Genomic DNA, 23,583 nt, shown 5'->3' with positions numbered 1-23,583 from the left:
TTTGGCCAAGGATATTAAGCATTTATTTTTTGCTTATTCACCTGTTTTTCATATATGTTCCAGAGATAAGTTTTACAAAGATATTTTGACTACAGAATACAGGTGACAAGTATTTGAATGGTGGGTGTTCAGAACCAACCCCCACTGATCACAAGAACTGGGGTCCGTGTCTCCACTTATAAATGATTAGCAGCTGAGCATGCACACTGCTTCTCCATTCAAAACTGTAGGACTACCAGAGCCTGGCGCTGTACTCAGCATCTCTGGGACAATTTCATAAAACTGAATAGGGAGAGTATTGCACTTGCTCAACAAATCGAGAACATGGGTCAAGTCCTAGAATCTAGAATCCCAGTCAATGAGAAAATTGCCATCTATCCTGTGTATAAGTATCAGGTTTTCTCTTGGAACACCATATATAGAGCGTGTACCACTATTTACTTCATTGTGGTCTCTTTATTTGTTTTCTAAATCTACCTGGGATGTATTATTTTGGAGATATGGATGTAAATGTGAAAATTAAACTGTGATCATTGAATGCAGAAGGATTTCTTTTTTTATTAAATAGGCACATTTATGGCAACTATCATAGACAACCCTATTACTCTGTACACAAATAGGCAAGTTATTAAAGACCAATCTTACATATATCATCATATACAGTAACAGCAATTGTCCAGCTCATCATCACATGTCACAAACTCATTTACTTTTCTCCTGTATTGTTATGTGAGCTATTCTATGTGTGCCTGGTTTACCTTCATTACGGGATGTGAATACTATAATGCTTACTTTCCAAATAGACAGTGTGCAACAAACTGACACAACTTGCTTCTTCAGTTCAGGCATCAAAGTAAGACAGACAAGACAATGACATGACATTGATGTTTTGAGACTTTAGATCTGAGTCACCCTGAACACCAAAGGAACAAAAGATTTCAATATTCGTAGTAGCGGTCTGACTGTGCACTGTCTTACCTTAAGTTCTTTTCTTGTGAACTATTTTCTTTTATATCATATACATAAACATTTATTTCAAGTCAGTAAAATTTTAACATCTTATTTTCAAAACTTACCGGTAAATTGTAAAAATATGAGCATAGTAGCTAGAGAAGGTACAAACCCATAAATATAAATCTCCTCTTTCATAGCATGAGACTCTATTATCAAGAATGATAATCCCCACAATTCCTGAGCAATCCACTTGGGCAGTACCAAGATGTCTACTACTACTAATTATAATAGTTTCATTGTTGTTATAGCGACCAAAATGCTAATTAGACTCAGACCTGTCAGGTGATTGGTCCTGGGCTGGAGCAGACAACCTGGCCCGCCCATCTGACAGTAGAGATCTGAATACAATGACATTGATAGCTTGTGAACAGTGGCAGCTAGAGAGAAAATTCTTACTTTGTTAAAATTAGGGAGTGTCACTTATTAAAAAGTACAAAGTTGGAGGTGAGGGAGGTGGTAATGGTTTTCTTCAAGCTTCTTAGTATAAACAACACTGGACTTCTGTATACCAAGTATCTAAGACTAGAGGAGTCCTATTGCTATAAGCAATTGTGTTCAATTTTCTTTAAAACCAGGTTGCAACAGTTGACTGCCATTAAACTGATCTCAAGTTATTTTCTGTATTAGTTTTCATACATGGAATCCACTCTGAGAATTGTGGTTGCTAAGATGACTTATACAAAATTACAAAGAATTGGGGTAACAGTATAGGTGTAATCCACATCCAAAACAGATACTCAACATATCAAAAAGACAAGAGGATGTGTATAGTTACAAAATATCAAACTTTATTTGAAAAAAAATGTTTTAAAAACAATTAAAAACTACAGATGAGCGAGCACTAAAATGCTCGAGTGCTCGTTATTCGAGACGAACTTTTCCAGATGCTCGAGTGCTCGTCTCGAATAACGAGCCCCATTGAAGTCAATGGGAGACTCGAGCATTTTTCAAAGGGACCATGGTTCGGGAATAAAATGAGTTAATTAATTGAAAAAGAATGTCTTCTGATAAGTTAGCAGATGTATGCAAACATCTGCAATCTATTCTTCACTGTTCCGCGTGTATATTATCTCCCGACAAGTTAGCAGATGTGAAGAACAGTGAAGAATAGAATAAAAACAGTGACCACAGGATCATTTAAGTGAAAAACACAGTGAAGAATAGATTGCAGATGTTCGGCACATCTGCTTACTTGTCGGGAGATACGCTGTCCTGGGATCCGCTGCTCTTCTTCCACTGAAGTCTCCCTGATCTCTCCGTGCTGCCCGATGTCTCCCTGCTGCCCGATGTCTCCCTGCTGCCCGATGTCTCCCTGCTGCCCGATGTCTCCGTGCTGCCCGATGTCTCCGTGCTGCCCGATGTCTCCGTGCTGCCCGATGTCTCCCTGCTGCCCGATGTCTCCCTGCTGCCCGATGTCTCCCTGCTGCCCGATGTCTCCGTGCTGCCCGATGTCTCCCTGCTGCCCGAAGTCTCCCTGCTGCCCGATGTCTCCCTGCTGCCCGATGTCTCCGTGCTGCCCCATGTCTGCCTGCTGTCCGATGTCTCCCTGCTGCCCGATCTCTCCGTGCTGTCCGATGTCTCCCTGCTGCCCAATGTCTCCGTGCTGCCCGATGTCTCCGTGCTGCCCCATGTCTCCGTGCTGCCCCATGTCTCCCTGCTGCCCGATGTCTCCCTGCTGCCCGATCTCTCCCTGCTGTCCGATGTCTCCGTGCTGCCCGATTTCTCCCTGCTGCCCGATGTCTCCCTGCTGCCCCAGGTCTCCGTGCTTCCCGATGTCTCCCTGCTGCCCGATGTCTCCCTGCTGCCCGATGTCTCCCTGCTGCCCGATGTCTCCGTGCTGCCCGATGTCTCCCTGCTGCCCGATGTCTCCCTGCTGCCCGATCTCTCCGTGCTGCCCGATGTCTCCGTGCTGCCCGATGTCTCCCTGCTGCCCGATGTCTCCCTGCTGCCCGATGTCTCCCTGCTGCCGCTGCCCCATGTCTCCGTGCTGCTCCCCGATGTCTCCGTGCTGCCGCTTCCCCGGTGTCTCTGTGCTGCTCCCCGGTGTCTCTGTGCTGCTCCCCGGTGTCTCTGTCCTGCTCCCCGATGTCTCTGTGCTGCTCCCCAATGTCTCTGTCCTGCTCACCGTGTTCTTCAATGTGTTCTTCACACATATATATTGTTCTTCACATACTATTTTGTTCGCACAGTTCCGCACGTTTTTTCCGACAAGTAAGCAGATGTGCCGAACATATGTAATCTATTCTTTACTGTGTTTTTCACTGTGTTTTTCACTTAAATGATCCTGTGTTCACTGTTTTTATTCTATTCTTCATTGTTCTTCACTGTGTTTTTTTAATTAAATGCTCGATCTCGAGCAGGGGAAATACTCGTCCGAGCAACGAGCCGTTTTGAGTACCTTAATACTCGAACGAGCATCAAGCTTGGACGAGTATACTCGCTCATCTCTATTAAAAACCCAATCTGGGTGCAGATACAAAGAATCTCCCCAGAGAAAGACCTGATGGGTAGCTAGTTCTATGTCAAGAATAGCAACTGATAAGAACCCAGTAGAGCAAATCACCCAGTAAATACAGATACAGATGCATTCAAGTAATGAACTAAGTATACAGTTGCTATATTGGTAAATACATGGTGATATTACCTTATACAGAGGTCTTGAAAGGGGAGAGCTGATCTGGGTGCAGATTCTTTGTATCTGCACCCAGATTGGGTTTTTAATTGTTTTTAAAACATTTTTTTTCAAATAAAGTTTGATATTTTGTAACTATACACATCCTCTTGTCTTTTTGATATGTTGCTAAGATGACTTATAACACTTTCTAAGATCTCCAATCAAATGCTTTCCTTACTTAGGGAGGTATTTATTGCACATTGTAGACGGTGTCCCACCACTTGATGTAAACCCCATCCCTTCCACCATATCGGATAGATCAAGAGGCTTCACTTCCTAATATATCCGGCATCTGGGTAATTCTTTGCCAGGTTCTGGTTGACATATACTTGCACTATAACCTGTGCTAGTTCTTGGCGCAGGCTATTGCTATCACGCAGTGTAGAAATGCCCTGTGGTGGTCCACTGTGTTCCCGGTGATGACCCCCTCCATGCTCACTTGGCGTGGAGATGGTGTAAATGGAAACAATCACAGTATTTGCCTGTGCACCAGGAATTGTGAATGTTTCAAGGTTTGATAGATTTGATAGTTCCCCCCTACAGTCCTATATCTTCAAGATCTCAAAACATTTTTGGCCAGAAAAGAAGATATGTGCGTTGATGTAGAAGGTGTACTAAAACTTTATTGTGACAGAGTATATAACCAGAAAATACAGTAGTACTTTAGTTTCAGGCCATGGGTAAACTGGGTAAAGAGGATACTACTGACTCTAAAGTCATTCATGAGAAGAGAATTAACCAGAATTGAATAAAATCATATTGCCACTAGGTGAAGTTCAGTATATACACTACCATCTCTGCCTGCTGGGAGGACAGTGTAATTAGCCTTCTCAATATATTACCATAAAATATATCCAGGTAAGCTGTCCTGATATTATAACTATGTTACAGCAGTAGCTGTGATAGGTTGTGCCCCCCCTTGGTGGAGAGCCGGTAAGGCACGATTAAGACTGATGCCTCATCAAGGGTGCCACCACTGATAATCTAAGAGAATAAATCTAAAGTTTGACTAGATTTAAGTAAATATAGATTCTGTATATTTAGTTGAATAGATCAATACATTTAACCATGATTTGTATACTGGCAGTCATAACACACAAGTCTGAAGTGTGGGGTTTTCTCTGGATTACAGATTTAAAATGACTCAAGGACTGACAGTTTTCAAGACACATTGCACTGGCTGAAAACATGAACCAAATGTGTTCCTATGGGAAGATATTTTTAGAAGTAGTGATCATCCTCTAAGTGAGACATTCAGGTTGTATCTAAGACGAAAATCAGCAGTCAGCAATGTCAAGAAATCTGTCGCAGGAGAATAGAAATGTCACGGGAGATAGCTGAGGGTCACTCAATATAGGAAACACTGTAGAAGTAGACAAAACTTTACTTCTTTTACCAATAACGTCTGAACTGGATCGATATGACATTGATGGTTGAATAAACTGCTGAAAAAGTTGAGAAATGTGGAACAATACAGAAAAAAAATACTGTAAAGGAAGGAATGGATAAAATGATCAGGAAGATATTGTCAGCGGTAAAAGAAAATAATTATATGTGGATAATTTATCTTTTTAAATGTAGAAAGGTTTTGTATACTGTCACTAATTTATAAAATTTCACATTACCTGGCTCCCTGCCAGCATCGTGTTGTGAGTCCCTAGAAGGGAGGTGGGCGGGATGCAGCTGCAGCAGCCTGTGTCTCAGTCTCCTGCCTGAATGTGCTATTTCCCTTCCATTTCCCTGTAGGAGAACCGGCTCACGCACACAGGAGGTGTGCATAATTAGGTAATGAGAGAGCATGGGAGCTCTACTCCGGCACTGAAGGCTGTGATTATCTTTTGTTTAAAAGAGTGTTTATCTCTGCCAGGGACTCCTGGGATTAATAAATATAAGATCAACGCAGATCCACTGGTTGGTAAGTGACCTCAGCTAAAAAACTATTTCTGCAAGTGTTTGATTTCCTTTAAGGATCTATTGAATTTACCCTTTCTCAATATTTTAGTCCAAAAACCCAATTTGATGACCAGACACTTAAAGAGAACCTGTCAGGGTGATTTGTCCTTATGGAGCTGAGGTTTAGTGTCCCAAATTGCCCAGTTTGAGCTCTCTCGGTGACCACTAAGAAAAACAAACCTGTGTACTTACCTTGAGATGAGTCTGATAAGGCACATTGGGCTCAACTGTGGTGAACCCAGGACCTGAGCAGTAATTTAAAAAAGCTGGAGTAGTACACCCTGGCTTCAGTGCACTTGCGCTATACCTACAGCACGTGTGCAGAGAAGACAGGGTGTAGTACAGTTTATTGTTTCAAATCACCTTGACAAGTTCCCTTTAATGACAATACAACTTAACTTTTGTGCTTGTGTTAATCTAACTTCTAGAATATGTAAGGCTACTACAATTTTTTGTTTTGTAATACATACGGTGACAATAAATATCCTTTAACGTTTATGGATATTATTTATTTTAGCATAGAAAATATACATTTTCAAAAATTTTTATTACTTAAAAATGCAAATTAATGGAAAGTGAAATAATTAAAATTGGTTTTCTATTTTTTTATTAGTTATTTTCATTTATTACATATGTGTCAACTTGTGTAAATGATGAAGCTATAGTTTGTATTTTACATTGTCTGTTTTATTAACTTTATTTGGATTTTACATATAGTCCAGAGCTGACTCACTGAGCTTTATGGAAAATTTTCGAGGCGGTAAAGAGGTGTAAATAACCTGTGAAATCATCTATTATCATTAGTGGTGGTCAATTCTGCTTTATTGCAGTGTATAAAACCCCTACAGCAGTGGTGGCAAACCTATGGCACGGGTGCCAGAGATGGCACCCAGAGCCCTCTCTATGGGCACCTGCGCCATCACCCCAGTGCAGAGTTTACCAGATAGGACTCAAGGCCTCCCGCAGTCCAAAGCACCCCAGAACCCTAGAAGGAAGCTACCATGATAATCCAAACTTCTTCTACTTATTTGTACTGTATTTGGTGCCTATACAATTTAAACATGTAACAGGGCAGGGAATAATAAGTCACTGCTTAAATTGTCGAATCGGCACTTTGGGAAAAATATGTGGGTTTTGGTTGCAATTTGGGCACTCGGCGTCTAAAAGGTTTGCCATCACTGCCCTACAGTCTATGATCAACCTAGTGGCCAGAGTGAGCAATGCAGGATGCACCATATTACTTTTTTAATAATATAGTTGACAACAAATTTTTTTTCACTTAAAATATTGAAAACTTGGTCTAAAATAGGTCCCTAGTTTGTGACTCTTCCCTTTACATAATTGAGAAGAAAATATGGATTAGTTATAACAGAAATAAGCTATTTGCAGAAACAGATTGAGTGACGTGATCAATAAAACACTGGTTTCATTTGCCTTGTAGAATAAAAGCAACTTCTCTGCAACATTTGTGTTTTTGTCCATTCTAATTTGATTAAACAAGCGGATTTCTAGAGAACTCTGCTCGGAGTCCTTGGAGGATGTCTGTGTGGGAGTAAAGGTCTATTTCATTAAATGTTGTCGCTTATCATGCAATGTATGCTTGCTGAAATCTTGCCATGATTTAACAGTTCACTAGTCTTTTGGCAACTAAGTATATCCTTCAGTCCTTAGAAACGCCTAGATGAAAATGGCTTGATTCAATTTATTGGTTTTCCATTGTGCGTTGAGAGCACATACTGCAGTGTAACAAAAACTTCTATGTCCTTTCAAATGAAATCTGAGTTTGGATGGATCTATTTCAGTAGCTGCTCATATGTCATTAAAAAAATCTGATTTTGTAGTACACGAGTCATAATCATGTGCACAAAAATCATGATGCTCCTCATTTTTCTGCTAGTAGTTAATTAGTTTGGTACATTACAAGCTCACAATCCCCATCAATAAAGAACAGCTAATTATTTCTGACTTACAGAAATAATCCTATTTTTAATGAAGCGTTGCTGGCAAAACCTGGATCTTTCAATAGGATGTTTTAGTGACTTATGCGGTACATTTTAGCATAAGATAACACACTCCATGATGTAGTATTTGCAAATCGCAGACTGAGTTTCCAGGCCATGTTTTCTACAGCTGTAGCAAGCTGTGTCTTTCTATGCTATCCATAGAAAGATATGGGGGATGGATGCAAAGCGTAGCATCCATTCCTGGTCTCCTTTGAGAATACCCACAGAAAGGTCCCCAACACCCTGAACATTGGCAGCAGCCAATCATTTTTAGGGTGGGGGTTAAAACAGAACGAAGTATCCCACTGTATAAACATACAGTGAGATACATCCAAGCCCTCCACTGTAATGGTACGTCAGGCATGGGACCAAATTCCTAATGCCCTTGACTGGTGGTTAAGTGCCCCAAATAACTCTATGCAGGTGTTGCCTGGCACTGCATTAGAAAACAAAGCTTTTTAATTACCGTATATTACCGTATATAAGTATAAGCCGACCCAAGTATAAGCCGAGGCTCCTAATTTTACCACATAAACCTGGTAAAACCTATATTTTTTTTTACTAAAGTATAAGCCTAGTTTGGGTTTTCAGCACATTTCCACTTCTACCGGGTCTTTGCAGTGTTTCAGTCAAATCACAGAAGTACATTGAGTACTTCCCCGGCTTCACTGAAGTCTGATGTGTCTTTTAGTACTCATCTCTTGGTTTTGTATTTTAAACACATTCCTAAACAGCACACATGCAGGGCTATATGTGTGTGGTCTGGGTAGCTAATTGTCCCAAATAGCTCTGACAGCCCTCTAAATCTGTCCATCCATGCAAAAAAAAGGAATTTAGGCAAATTAATATGGAAAATAGGTAATGGAAGTAAAAAAAAAACTCCTTAAGTAGAATTTGCCATTAGTGGCCACATCTGCAGGCGTTTAAAGGCCATTCCTGCTCCACTAGGGATTCTGGGAAATAAATATGCAGATACAGGGTGGGATCAGAGAATCCTTTGCCTTGTAAGGCAGCCCCTTTACATCAAGAATGACTTTTCTAGTAAACCTAATTACTGTACATGATGTGTGTAAAATATTACATATGGGAAATAGAACATTCTAGTCTATAGGGCAGGACCCTTTATTTTCAGTTTTACTGCAATGTGTATCTGGCGACTGCAGGACCCACACGTATGATACTTCTTTGTATCTCTAAATAGAACCGGATTGTACAGGTCCTTCTGCAAAGTCGAGGAAAATTGGATATCTCTGCATCTTTATCATCTTAATCATATTGGCATTCTCCTATATGATAATTGATATATATGAATAAATATGATACAACCATTGCCCCCAAGCGATGCACTCTCCTCTCCATAGAAAAGCTCGGAATTAGGAATTAACTGAAAAAGCTCCAATATTTTACCATAATCTAATTCTGAGAAATGAATTCCATAAATGTATTCCATAATGCATTCATCTTCAAGAAGGCATCTACAGAAAATGTCCAGAATATGTTACTAGTCCCATCAGCAAACCATCCCCATCTATTTCATATGAGAAACAAAAATAAAAAAATGAAATGTCAATTTACCAGCAATTTCCCGCTGGCAGTTCATGAATGTTTTACGTAAAGGAATTAGAAGCAATTCTATGAATGTGTAAACCAAGTGAATAGCTTATACGCCTATTGCTTGTCTGAAGTGCAGCTGGGCTGACACATGCATCATTATATACAATGTAAATAAAACATCAGTGCTTATACCTATTACTACACCTTAGGTGACTGTATACAATGAGACTTTAGAGTAAATGGTTTTCTATCACTTGTGGTAAAAACACATTGCAGGGATTTATTATGCCTGCACTCCAGAGAAACCAAGTAAAAAAAAAGGAAATCTGCACAATTTTGGATTTGTTCAGAATTTTGAACTCGGTTCAGTTTTTGAAAGTGTGTGTCAGGGGCGTAACTTGAGGGGGTGCAGAGGTTGCGATTGCACCTGGGCCCAATAGGTTTAGGGAGCCCTTTATGGTGTCACTTTCCCATATGAGAAGACTATTACTATAAACCATACATTATAGTCGGGGGCCTGGCACAGACATTGCATTGGGGCCCATCAGCTTCTAGTTACGCCACTGGCGTGTGTAGTTATACTGTTAAATGGTGTGTTCCCATTTCATAAAAAAAATATACCAAATATACTTGTCTGTGTAAAAAAATGTTATACAATATACCAATACTAAGGGTTTTCAATTAGCTCTGCTTGCTGTCATTCTATAGGAGGCTTCGCACCTCTATAGGAGGTGCACAGCTCGTTATATTAGGCAGCTCTGATTACTCTTTGTGATAATAACGAGCCGTGCACCTGTGTGACCATGATCAGATTTCCGTCCACCTGAAGTAAACATAGAAGCTTTCTATAGAATGAAAGCAAGCAGAGTTCTAGAAAACAGTGAGGAATTGATACATTAAATATATCGGAAAATTGTATAACTTTTCATCAACATTTAAGCAAAACAACATTAAAGAGTAACTGTAAAATTGCTTGACAAAAAATAGTTTTAGCACAACAGGAGAGAGCCTTTGATAACAATTCCAATGATAGCTATATAATGCTTATGGCTTCTTCCTATCCTGAGATATAGGGCTAATAGATATATGAGGCTATCTGTAAAATCATCTTAGCTTTTCCTGAAGTGGGTGGGACTTCTTGATTGTGACTTCAGCTAAGGGTAGTGAGGCCAAAACACTGAGGGCATCCAGGTGAATGTGCACAAACAACTCATCCAATCAGGACACAGAATCAGCTATTATTTGTACAGAGATCTAGTGCAGAGCAAGGCAGAGAAGGCATAGCTGACAGCACCGAGCACTGGATCTCTGTAGCATAGTAAGAAACAATCATACAGTAATCTACTACACTACAAAGAAAAAGATATATTAAAGCATATACAACTACATTATAAAACACATACACATTTATGCTACATTAAAAATTTCAAACAGACCCAGCATGTCCGTTTGTAATTGTAATTTTAATTGGATGACCTGAAGCATGTGATCACTCATGTGATCAGGTCCTGGAGTTTTTTCATGTTGCCAGTAATTATTAGGACTTATATTCTTCTGCACTCAGCAACTACAGATAATCTCCTAGTGCCCCTACCAACAAGATCCAACTACCTCCACTAATCTTCAGAGTACAGATACAGATTCCCATGGCAGCCAATATAAACAATTGCAGGAAAAGAAGTCAGGGGCATAAGGTAAAACTCCTGCTAGCAGGCAAATGGCTGCAGCTAATGCGTGTAAATTAGAGAATTGCTTATTTTATCCTACAGCAGAGTTAGGAAAACGTTTTTATACTTTACAGTTGTTCTTTAATTTTCTGAAAAGGCTTAAATGCAAAAAAGCTTTTAATTTTACTCCAGTAACATGCAGTAGCATATCCAGACTGTTTTAAAGATGCACCAGATTTAATAAACTGTTCATAAATTTGTTGCAGCTTTAAGTTAACATAGTTTTCAGTAAAAAATACTTTAAAAAGTTCCTCTAGTCTGAATGTATTGTTCAACTGTTATATCTCCTACAAATTTCATATAGTGGCACAGTTTATGATTGTGCCACATAACTACCTACTTAAATTTGTCGTTGCAAGAATGACTTTTACCAGTTTTCTCCACACTGTTGACATGTTTGGGGAGTTATGGCAGAAGTATTCATGTGTTGTATATAATGGTAGCAGCAGGGAACGTCAGCTCCGCTAAGTGAAGTTTTTTGTATCAAAATTGATTTTTATAATGTAATGGAGTTTGCTATACCTATAAAATATTTTTATTTCCCCAATTATTCTTCTGCATTGAGATTTTCATATAGATAATATTGACTTTTTTATTTTGAGTTTCTTTTATTTTCCAAATAAAAAAATTCTATTTTTTTTACTAACATTGATATATCTGAATTAATGTTCTTAGAACAGTTCAGACTATATAAACACAAATGGAGTACAAAAAAGAACATATCAAAACCTGAGTGAAGTTGGCCCCCCCACCTTGTTCAAATCAAGCAAAATTGGTGTCAAACGTTTGTGCTACGTTTGTGCTGGTTTGTGCAGCAGAAATTTTTGTTTGTGCCGCTATCATTTTTAAGATTTGAGGTCATCAGAGGTCAACCAGCCCCCCCACATTGCCCAAATGAAACAAAACTGGGACCAAACAATTCTGCTACGTTTGTGCTGGTTTGTGCTGCTCAAATTTTTGTTTGTGCTGCTTTTGTTTTGAATATATGAACAAAAAATTAAAGTTCAAAAGTTCAAGCAGCCCCCCCACATTAACCGAATCAAACAAAACTGGTGTCAAACGTTAGTGCTATGTTTGTGCTGGTTTGTGCAGCAAAAATTTTCATTTGTGCTGCTATCATTTTTAATATATTCATACTTTTTTGCAAAGGTCATTAGAGTTCATTTCTTCCAAAGTACAATGGGGGTCATTTACTAAGGGCCCGATTCGCGTTTTCCCGACGTGTTACCCGAATATTTCCGATTTGCGCCGCTTGTACATGAATTGCCCCGGGTTTTTGGCGCACGCGATCGGATTGTGGCGCATCGGGGCCGGCATGCGCGCGACAGAAATTGTGGGGGCGTGGCCGAACGAAAACCCGACGTATTCGGAAAAACCGCCGCATTTAAAAACCGAAAATGTGTCGCTTGGGGAGAGCTCACCTTCACCTTCTATGGGATGGTGCATTCCGGGGCGTTAAGATTATTTTCGGCGCTGCAGCGCCACCTGGTGGACGGCGGAGGAACTACCATCTTAAATCCCAGCCGGACCCGAATCCTGTGCAGAGAACGCGCCGCTGGATCGCGAATGGGCCCGGTAAGTAAATGTGCCCCAATGTGTTTGCTAGCTCCCCCTGGTGATCAAATCAGGGAAGTGTCACTAGGTTTGTTTTTTACCAGTTCATCCTAAACACCTTGAACACCTGAACATACCTTAAAAATTATAGCGGCACAAACGAAAATTTTGGCTGCACAAACCAGCACAAACATAGCACTAACGTTTGACACCAGTTTTGTTTGATTCGGTTAATGTGGGGGGGCTGCTTGAACTTTTGAACTTTAATTTTTTGTTCATATATTCAAAACAAAAGCAGCACAAACAAAAATTTGCGCAGCACAAACGTAGCAGAATTGTTCGGCACCAGTTTTGTTTGATTTGGGCAATGTGGGGGGGCTGGTTGACCTCTGATGACCTCTGGAAACATTCATTAAAATCTCAAAAACGATAGCGGCACAAACAAAAATTTCTGCTGCACAAACCAGCACAAACGTAGTACAAACGTTTGACACCAATTTTGTTTGATTTGAACAAGGTGGGGGGGCCAGCTTCACTCAGGTCATATCAAAACTAAAATAACCAAATGTAATAGAAGAGGGAAAATATGTACAGAGGGACAAACTAATTATTAGATCTGAGCTGAGGTAATTTATTAATAAGATCCAATAAATTAAACTTGTTGCCCTATTTTAATCAAACTATAAAAACACTAAAAAATCTATTTTCATAAAGAATTTGTTGTATTTTTTGTGCATCTATCTAAATATATAGCCTAGGATCTTTCTTGATAATAATGTAGAAGAACAAGGGTAAGAATGGTTGTGATTGAAGGCTTTATTTCACTGGTTACAACGCATTTTAAGACATTAGGTTTTTTTCTCAAGTAATGTAAAGACTTGTCTCTGTTCCAATGATTCCCAAGACTTGTAGTAAAGGATCGGCTTAATAACATGTCTCTACTTTACTTGAGAAAGAGACCCTAGTGTCCCGAAATGTGTTGTAACCAGAGACCCCTGATAAGGCCATCAGTCATAACCTCTTTCAATTGTTGTGTGTCGTGACCATCTTTTCCCTCAATTCTCTACCTTAGCTATGATAAAAAAGCAGTAGGCCATCATCAAATGGTGACACAATCCACTTTGGTAACCAATTCCCTAATGAGAGTTATGCCTTGACTGCACAACTGAATATGGTGAGCGTCCAATTGACAGCATTTATTGTCTACAACCCTTTATGAACTATACTACCCTATGAGTGTGATTTCTCTCGCTCTCCAGCTATTTCATGCTTGATTTTCTGGATAATAAGGATGCATGTCATCTCACAACAACACCTGCATTCTGCACCAGCCTCATGATCCCATTATCTGCAATTAGACTTTGCTCCAGAGACAGAATATTCAAAACATGCAACATCTTATTCCCTCGCACATATTGAAGTAAGGTATAAACTAAAAGATATAAAAAAATACTCAAGAAGACAGGAACATTCTGTAAAGATGTTGTGAATGAAAACAGATGCGTAGTATAATCAATTCAGATGGATCATGTGACTCCAGTGTTAACACAAAATGTCAAAGTCACTTAAAAGGGAATGTAAAAAAGGAAACGGGAATGTGTTATTTGGATACCTTCAAAAACATTTAGAAATAGAATGTAACTCAAACTCCATATCACCACAAGTCTTGGTATAATATTGCAAATACCAAGCCTTGCTAGTGACCTCAAATTTTCCATAAGAGGGACAAAGTTGTAGACATCACATGTCAACTACAAGAATTCTCTCCATGCTGCTTTTCTTGTAATCATTGTGCAAATGTTTTTCTCTATAAGCAAATATTAATCCCTTGCCACCAATGGACTTTTTTGCATCTTGCATTTCTGTTTTTTGATCCCTACATCCAAAAATCCCTAACTTTTTTATTTTAAAATGTACAGAACTGTATGATGGTTTTTTTACTGAGTGAAAAATGTACTTCCAAGTTTTGGTATTTTATATCCCATGCCGTGTACTGGGAAGTGGGAAAAAAATTCCAAATGTGGTGAAATTGATGAGAAAATCCATTTGTGACATATTCATGTGGGTTTCGTTGTTAAAGACATTCACTGTGTGCTCCAAATGACAGCTCTACTTTATATTTGGGGTATGTATGCTCACGGGGAAACCAGATTTATTTAGGTTTTATTAGATTTTAAAAATGAAAACACTTTGTTTCTGTTTCACCATATTCTTGCTCCAGCATTTATGTTTATATTGTGTTCTATAGAATTCAGGTTACTTTTAGTTGTTTTCTTTATTTGTTATTTTTGTGCTGTATTTCTATGTTTCCTAGGGGACTTGAATCTTAGGGGGTTAGATCATTTATCAGTTGAATGCTTCCTCTGCACCCCTTCTTACTCTGTCTTCAAGGGAAATGTAGGATTCCATTATGAACAAAAATGGGTTTAGAGTGGTGTATATAAGGGAATAAAACAATTTTTGGTAAAAAATTTTGATATTTCTATCGACTAATGTGATTATTATATTATAATCATGCTACATTGTTTTCATACACTGTATCAAACAGTTATTCTATGAGACTTAATATACTGTAAAATAGGTACACTGCCCTGGGCTCCGTGTATCTATATATTATAATGAATTGAATGAATAATGATAATGAATGAACATTTATAACACAGATTGCATTGGGTGGATGAATTGAATCCATCAGGAAAAAAGGATCAGCTCACTATAGATTCTTTCCATAATACTTATGGAGAGCTAGTCTTAGATAATATAATGCCGTATTGCGTGCAATTAGCTAATAGCAATTTTAATCCAAATTGACATCTGTCATTAAAGACATCATGTAATTGAAAAGACATCTCTAATACTATTTGATGTAGGCATGGTAATAAAGGAATAAAGGCACACATATGTGTGTGATATGTTAATATGTTAATAATATGTGATGCTAAAGGTTACATCCATAAATGTATTTAACATGAACAATAGACCAACCTCTGAATTAACAATGTCCTATTAATGGTTTATATGCAGAGCAATGCGTCTCCACTTCAACAATTTAGTGAAGTCTGTTCCTGCAGCCATGATTTTAGTCATCTGTCCTCTACTATTTTCTAAACTACGGAACGTGTGGAGAGACAATTGGTTAAGGACGACAGAAAAATTATGTTTTTTAAAATATTTATTTCTGCTTTCTTCTGCTTCTCTTTGTTCCTGAAATGTCTATATTTTTGTAACAATAATTTCTTGTTTTCTTTTTATGAGAGCTTGGCTTGGCCACTTTTATGTATCTTTAATCTATGGCAAAATAAACTGAAATTGGATGACCGTGTTGTATTTCTAAAAAAGAAATGGTCCTCAAATGTAGTTAAACAAGAATGATCATTACTTACCTTGTTTATGGGATGGGGCTGTATACAGGCCTGTGAGCGCAACATTTTACTGCTCAGTTGCTGATTGGTTGCAGCAGTCATGTGCTGCTCACAACACAACAGTGACCATGAGACCCCCTAGAGGAACTGCAGCACTAGATAGACAGGGGAATACTATTTATTTTGTTGTTTTACTGCATTTGGGGAAATTGAAAAACAATATTACTACTCAAGAAAGTACCATTTAGTTTAGTAACAAATACATTTGCTAATGATTTATAATTTGTAGTTAGCAATTCTTCCCTGTCATCCGAGCCACCATGCCAGCCAACAGTACGGTGAGACCGAGTGTTACAACCATGAAAACAATAAAATGAGGTCGCATAACTGCATCTTCTTCTGCACTTTGACATGTTCTGAATAATTCTCTCCCCAATGGGCAATGAAAAGAGACAGATATGTCAGTGCTGTGCAGTCCCATACGGTGGTCATGTATTGGAAAAAGGGGTCTATTTAAAATTTTAATTGTCCCTGAAGAAATGGTAAAAGGGGTTCTATGTTGTATCTGAGTTCACATCAGATAGGGCTAACACAAGCAGAGTGGAACAACAGATCATAAGCCCGTGGCAGTTGAAAATTGCCTGTGATTGATATTGTTGGTAAAAACTGGATGTAACAGAGGTGTAAGAATTAAGACAGACATAATGTTGAATACCCTAAAAATGCCAAGAATTATAAACAGTCTCTGCTATGGTCTATTTGGACATACATTGGAGCTCATTTCTTCTTCTAGCTAACAGTAACATCAAGGGTTGTAAACATCAACATAGGTTAGTATCCTATTCTACATATGCAGATACAATATTTTTCACTGGATTATTGAAGACCAGGTGACAGAGGATTCAGTTGTATAACTGAGTTTTATGTGGGTATTTGCCCATTGAACATATACCATACAGGGTGTTTAGGAAGTAGATCATCAGAATTGGTAGGTTTTCATTGTAAGAAGAATAAGTGCATAAGGTTATACAAATGGAGATGAAATATTGATAAAAAAAGAGGTTAGCTTTTTACAATTTCACATTGATCAACTGAAAAAGGACCTGCTATAAAACCACATAAAGCCTATTTTTAGGGCTCCCATGTCCATTGCACCCCCCATGATCTGTTTTATCCCATAATAGTTTGTCCTAATGAACTTATTCTAATAAGACTAATGTGGGACACTGTTAAGTAGAAGAGGCTTTTTGCCTTCCTATGTTTTTTTATTGCATTTATGGGAGCCCTACATACAGCACACTGTCACAAACATCACACCACATCATTTAACTGATCTCCTAGTCTGCTCCACCTCGGGAAATCAGTTAAATGTAGTTGCACCAAAACGTCACAGAATTAATTCAAAAGACAAAAAAAAATGTACTGCAAAACTGACATATGCATGGTGTGCCCATGAGCGCATGGTTTATTCCATGAGTGTTTTTAATGTCATCCTTTGTGATATCATTATTCATTGCATATAGTATAGAGGAAAATGAGTGGAGACATTCTGTACTGTCAATGTCATATTACATATTACTGTCTGAAATATTGGTAGATGATAACAGTTTGATTGTTCTCCAAGAGCCATCTGCATGTGTCAGTTTCTTGAAGTCCTGGTGGTGCCCACCTGTGAGGTCATAGTGAGAAGGGGCTTTTCCTCTGCAGACGACTGCCTCGGTATCTCCTTCATCACCATGGCAACAGCCTTATCTGCCGCCCTAGCGCTTTTCCCCTACAATAGTGAAATCAACAATGACTTGTGTCAGGAACATGTGATCTTGGCAAAAATCCCCAAAAGAAAACCCCTCTAGACCCAAATAGAGTGGAACACAGTGAGCTAATGGCAGTGGTATGTTGAGTGATTTCAAGCAAAGAGTGAAACACATATCATTTAGGAAACCATCAGTATGTAGGACAGTCATTCTCATTGAGACACAGCTTTTGGATCTAGATCATTTCTAAGCAGCAAGATGATTGGTATAGATGTCAGAATACTCATCTAGAGCTGCAAAATGTCATGTGCTCAAGGAGCTTCTACCATAAGTACAATCTCTTTCTCTATAACTTGTGAGGACAGTTAAATATCATGGAAAGGAGTCTACCACTGGAGTCTATGAGCATGAAGGCCACCAATGCAGTCTATATGATCCCAAATTTAATTGTATGTGCCAAACCTCATACTAGATCTGACTTGGAAGACTAGGTTCAGTGGACTCTATTGCCAAACTGTATCCATGCTGCTTCTAGCACAGGATAAAAAACATGAAATAATCCTAAAAGTTGCAACCAATTTTCTATGATAAAAACGTATTACCCATTTAAAGAATAAGTATAAATTGCCTGATCCATGGAGGTCCCTCAGCAAACTTGGGGACCTGTGTCTCCCTGTTTGAATGAACATTGCTTCTCCAGTCAAACTCAGTGGGACTTCTGAAGATGGCCCAGTGCTAGATTTGGACATCTTTGGTAGACAAATAGATTGTGAATGTAGCAGCAGCACATGCACTTGTCTGTAATGATAAGAATGTAGAGATGTATGTACGGGTATCAAGAGGGGTGTATATTCATTATAATTCTTTAGTAAACAAGAGGATGGGTGGTATGCATGGGATATGATATGTAAGATGTGATGATGAAATATCAGCTCAATGATGATCTGAATGGATTTTCACAGCAAGAAATGGTTTCATTGGGTATAAACTGGTTTCCAGTGACTTACATATCTTTTACATTTAGCTATAAATATAATTTTATGTTTCGTTTGTAATATGCCCTATGTATCCTACGTATCCTATATTATGATAGATATTTTTGACATAATAAGCAATCACAAAGATTTAGAGATACTTTAAGGATGGTTTTCAGTTTAATAACTGGCTGTAGTTATATAAAGTTATCCCCATAAACACAGACTTTGACTTTCAACCAGTTCCTCATATCACTGTCATTAGTTCATCAATGTCAGGTCTACATTCAGTGGTTATTTTTACATATAAACAATCATATAAAGATGACACAGAACAAGAGAAAAAGTACATGTTATAGTCATTGAATGAAACATAATACACCAATATCCTTTCCTTTGGTAAATCTGATGCTTCTGAACAAAAAGTATGCAGAAACTAAAAATAACATCTTTGTTGTGTAAATTCTTCCAGTAAAGAAATAATGCATTAGATTTACCAAAAAGAGTTAGGGTACCCCTGGGAGTTCCCATCATTAAAACACTTCATTAAACCTTCCTAGAAAAGCTTTATTTTAATGCAGTGATTCATGTTTGTGCATAATTGTGGACTATAACCCAGACTAATGGCAAAACTAAGTGACCTGAGGAGAAGTAAAACACATCATATTCCCTCTAGTGCACCCGGAGCCTGGCACATGCTATAAATACAAGGGAGACTTCATGCTGTTAGGTTCACAGTGTTGCAGTTGTTTAAAGCAGAATTTTTCTTTTATAACTGTTTTATCCATTGTAAGTAGATGAAATGATCATAAAATCCTCTAAAATCTCTAGGGTGAGATTTATCTGTGATGTACACATACAGTAAACAAAGGCAATGTGAGCACACAGCTATCATTAAAGGTGCTCTGTGGATGTGTATCAATATGTGTAGATAAGAGCTGTCATCCTGTGTCATTTGCGGGTGATATATTCATTATGTAAATGCAGTTATTCATTGGCCCCATAAAAAGCTGTGTTAAGGTGAGCTGCATGTGAAAACACACGTCTTCACCCCGCTTTTTCGTCATACAAATGCTGCTTTAACAACTGTTACACAGTGAGAAAAAGTGTTCATAAAATATTGAATACATAAGAAACCTATGCATTGCCTACAACGCACACTGGGAGGAAGAAACTATTTTAAGGTCTGAAACTTAATTTAGATTTGAAGTGTTCAATGGCAGATAGGGTTTTTTTGTGTTAGTGGGCAAAGATAGGAGATAGGTGTCTGACCACTGGGGATCCACAGTAATTGCAGGAACAGGAAACCTCAATCCCTCCAACGTGTCCTATGTGTAAATGAAGAATCCGAGGCAGCAGCACTCCAAGTGTGATTGACTTATTAATAAACAGTGAAAAAGATTTCAGCCCCTTCATGGAACCGTTTTTACTTATAATATTGTGGTCCACATTTATTAAAGTGTTTGCACCAGTTTTTGCAGTGTTTGCAGTGTGTCCTACAAGACTAAAGGTGTGTGACCTAAAGGTGCGTCTTAGTGCTTAGTTTGAGTTTTGCGCCACCTTTATTACTGACATGCGCCATAATTCTGTCTGTGCCACAATTCTGCAGCATGAACAAAATGCTCCAAAATAATAGTGCACACTTCCTGAGCAGTGCAGGAGGCACCAGATTAATGAAGAATGTGCGGCAGTTTTGACGTATCTGTCGCACTCTGCACTCTCCACAGGCAAACTGTGCATAGTACAGATGGCACTAGTTTTGATAAATGTGGGTCTGTATGTTTTTCACTGTTGGTGAATAAGGCAATAATACTACATTTCTACATTGGACTGTTGCTTCCTTTGATTCTTCATCTGCAGTTGGAGCTGGGTTAATTTGCAGTGTGTACCCTACTTATGGACAAAGATCAGTTGCTGTTGCAGGGCTGCTTCTTCCATATTGTAGCTGATTTACTTTGTGTCCTATATTAATATGATGACCAGCACTCTAATCACTTCTATGGGACTTCAGGGACGGTGGTGTCTTGCAGTCTAGGTCTGCACAGCAGCGCTGAGTTCTCATAGAGCACTTCAGGTGACTGTCACCTTGATAGCAATAGTGAGAACCCTTTTAAAGGATATCTACCATCAGTGAAACTAGTCCTGCTAACCAGCTGCTGAGGAATTGTTCTTCTCTGGACTTCTTCTATTATAACTCTACATGCTGTGTTTTCAGTAATTGCTGAGTTATAAAAATTATGCTAATCAGTCTGTAGCACTCTGGTGACATCACTGGACTGCCTCAGAGTGCATTGTTTTATAATGTATTCACTCCCCCATTATTCTATGTAACAGGGAGTGAATAAATTAAAAGAAGAGGCGATCTGGTGACATAGCCAGAACACCCCAGACTGATTAGCATCATTTTTATACCTCTAGATTTTTATAACTCTATATCGTAGCATGTAACTAATGTTAGATGGGGGAATTTATTAATACAGGTGCAATAAGTGCCATTCTTTACTATCCCCTTACTGGTGTGCGACAGGTTGGTGTACGTAGGTTCCAGACTCTTTTTAGTTTTGAAACAGCGCCAAAATGTCTTGTCTGGTGTAAATAACAGCTACAACCTGTGCCACAATGTTATTCAGCTGGTCAGGGTGAGCCGGGGCGGGGGCTGTGAGGAGTGTAAATTGGGGGGAAATTTTATAATTTCTTGGCTCATCGCCACAAACTATATGCCTCCTGTGATATCTAGTAAATTAAGATGCAAAGTGCATTCAAATAACAGAAAAATAGTTTCTTCCACTTTGTGCAGCTAAAATTAGCATTAGTACAAATCAATAAAACCTTAATTTATTGGTACAATTCTTCTAATGGAAATGCACATTGTCATGCTGCAATGAAAAACATGTCCAGTGTTTAATGCTAATGATTTTGCTTTATGGTTCTAGTAGTTTTCTTCATGATATTATCAGCAACTCATTGTGTATAAGTTTTGCAGGTGCATTAATTCATAGCCTCCTGTGTATATAACTAGATCTACTGTATCAGCATGCGGGTAACATCATTATACTCCTACATTAAGCAATTTAGACCACATACAGTATATACGCTAGTAACAGCTATGCATGCAAGTGAACGGTTTCCTTGTATAGAAAAATAACCCACCAAAATTGGGGTCAAGTCACTTTTTGGAAGACTGAACCACTTTTTCTTCAAGGTCACACCTACTACCTGAAAAAAGCCATGACACTTTATTAGATCACATTGGTTGCCCTTAAATAACCATGTAGTAGATTGAGGTTATAGCTTAAAAGATTTTAGGAATATGACTAATAATGCACATCTTAATTTGGTTCAATGCAAGGTTTTACAACTGGTCAGGTCTGTAAACTGTAGTTACACAACATGATTCCTTAAGTGGAACATCTCAATATTCCTGATGAACTGTCTTTTCCAAATTAATAAAAGTATTTGGAAAATAAATAATTATGGAGCCTTGAACACAATGTTACTCACCTGTCCTTATTCCCAAGGTATTCTGACCCAGACACTGGCTGGCCAGGTCCCTGCTGTCTCATACTTTCTCATGTCTCCTAATACATATGAAATACTAAGAGATGCCAACTTAGCCAGTTACTGGGCAGAATGGTGACCCACCTCATCTGAAACCATTCCCTGTGGGTCAAGAGACACCAAGAAGTTGAGTGCAGGCAATGTATGGACCCGAATAGTTATAATGGTAAATGTTTTTATTGGGTAAGTAACTTTAATGGTTACTCCTTGGCTCCTTGTTAGCTCATTATAGGAATATTTTTATTCCTATGGAAACCTCTTTGTCTATTTAGAGCTGAGCGGAGCCATTTCTGTATATAACTGTGTAATTTACTTACTATATGTAATATTATACATCCTAAAGAATGGTTCCTGTATGATGCAAGTTTCCAAAACTAGGGCTAACTAAACTGTAACATTTAACTCAGAGAATCATATTAAGCGATTAAGTTAGCACAGTATTAGCTATATCAATAGTGATCCCAGAGTTTCTAAAAATGAAAGAGTTAAACTTGATTTTATGTACATTTAAAAAATTGACATTGAGCCGGATTCTCACATTCAGACATCATATGCTGCTGGGGGGCATCAAGCAAGGGCTGCCAAGAATCCATTTGTGACTCCTACAAATAAAGTGCCCTTGGATGATAATAGTATTATCAGCGTGTTGTAACCATTTTGCTTGATGCGTTTGTTTTCTGATTTTTATGGAAAACTGTGATAGCTTTAATGCAATGAAATGGATAATTATATAGTAGAAACAGTAGAAACTTGTTAACATGTCATACGATCCAGTAATGCTTCAAAGATCTCGCCCTACGAGCAAGAATACCAAAGATACCAAGTCAAATGTGGCACAAACAAGGTAGTGAGATGGAATAGTTATTATCAGTTATTAGCAAAACTATGTTTGTTTATTGGCCTTTTTTGGCCTTTTTGTTACTATAAAATACGCTCATTCACAAGACGAATTATTCACCAAGAAGCTGTTTTTGCAATTGAATGAAAATTTAAATATGTGAATGCAATGTAAGTGATTACAATATTGGACATTGTATTGGGAAAAACTGTATAACTGATTAGAGGTTCTAGAACAGTGATGGCAAACTTTTTAGAGATCTGGTGGCCTAACTACAACCCAAAACCCACTTATTTATTTCAAAGTTCTAGTATGGCAATTTAAGCAGTTACGTATTCCTAACGTATTGATCTTTGCACTGATAAATCTCTAAATGACATTGTCATCTAAGGACACAAATACCTTTGAAAAAAGAAGAGGAAATCCAGGTAATGATTGGATCCTCTCCTCCCGAAACAGGAAATGCAGGGCCGAGAGCAGTAGGTCCAATAATAATCCCTTTTATTTAGTAAATAATAAAATACAGTTAATCTTGTAGACAAACATGTTTATGAGGTCCATTGAGGAACATATGTCCACAGCTGCTGCTGGGCCTGTAGATACTGTAGACTTGTTGGT

The 23,583-nt window shown here is 38.4% G+C and overlaps 1 protein-coding gene across 3 annotated transcripts in view; it reads right to left on the bottom strand.

Annotated features, from left to right (window-relative positions):
- PEX5L (peroxisomal biogenesis factor 5 like) overlaps window positions 1-23,583 on the bottom strand; it is a 164,335-nt gene that overhangs the window by 48,175 nt on the left and 92,577 nt on the right. The window contains exons 2-3 of one of the 3 annotated variants that reach the window (XM_072142740.1): window positions 21,720-21,785; window positions 17,511-17,615 (exon numbers count right to left, since the gene is read on the bottom strand). The exons of 1 other annotated variant lie outside the window; for it this stretch is intronic. In XM_072142740.1, the coding sequence (XP_071998841.1) occupies window positions 17,511-17,615; window positions 21,720-21,785 (171 nt within the window). The remainder of the gene's footprint in view (window positions 1-17,510; window positions 17,616-21,719; window positions 21,786-23,583) is intronic. One more of the 3 variants, XM_072142741.1, reaches the window with a different exon arrangement.

Source organism: Engystomops pustulosus, chromosome 3 (genome assembly GCF_040894005.1).
Source record: "Engystomops pustulosus chromosome 3, aEngPut4.maternal, whole genome shotgun sequence".
Classification (NCBI taxonomy): domain Eukaryota; kingdom Metazoa; phylum Chordata; class Amphibia; order Anura; family Leptodactylidae; genus Engystomops; species Engystomops pustulosus.
This window is presented reverse-complemented; position numbering and strand designations above follow the sequence as displayed.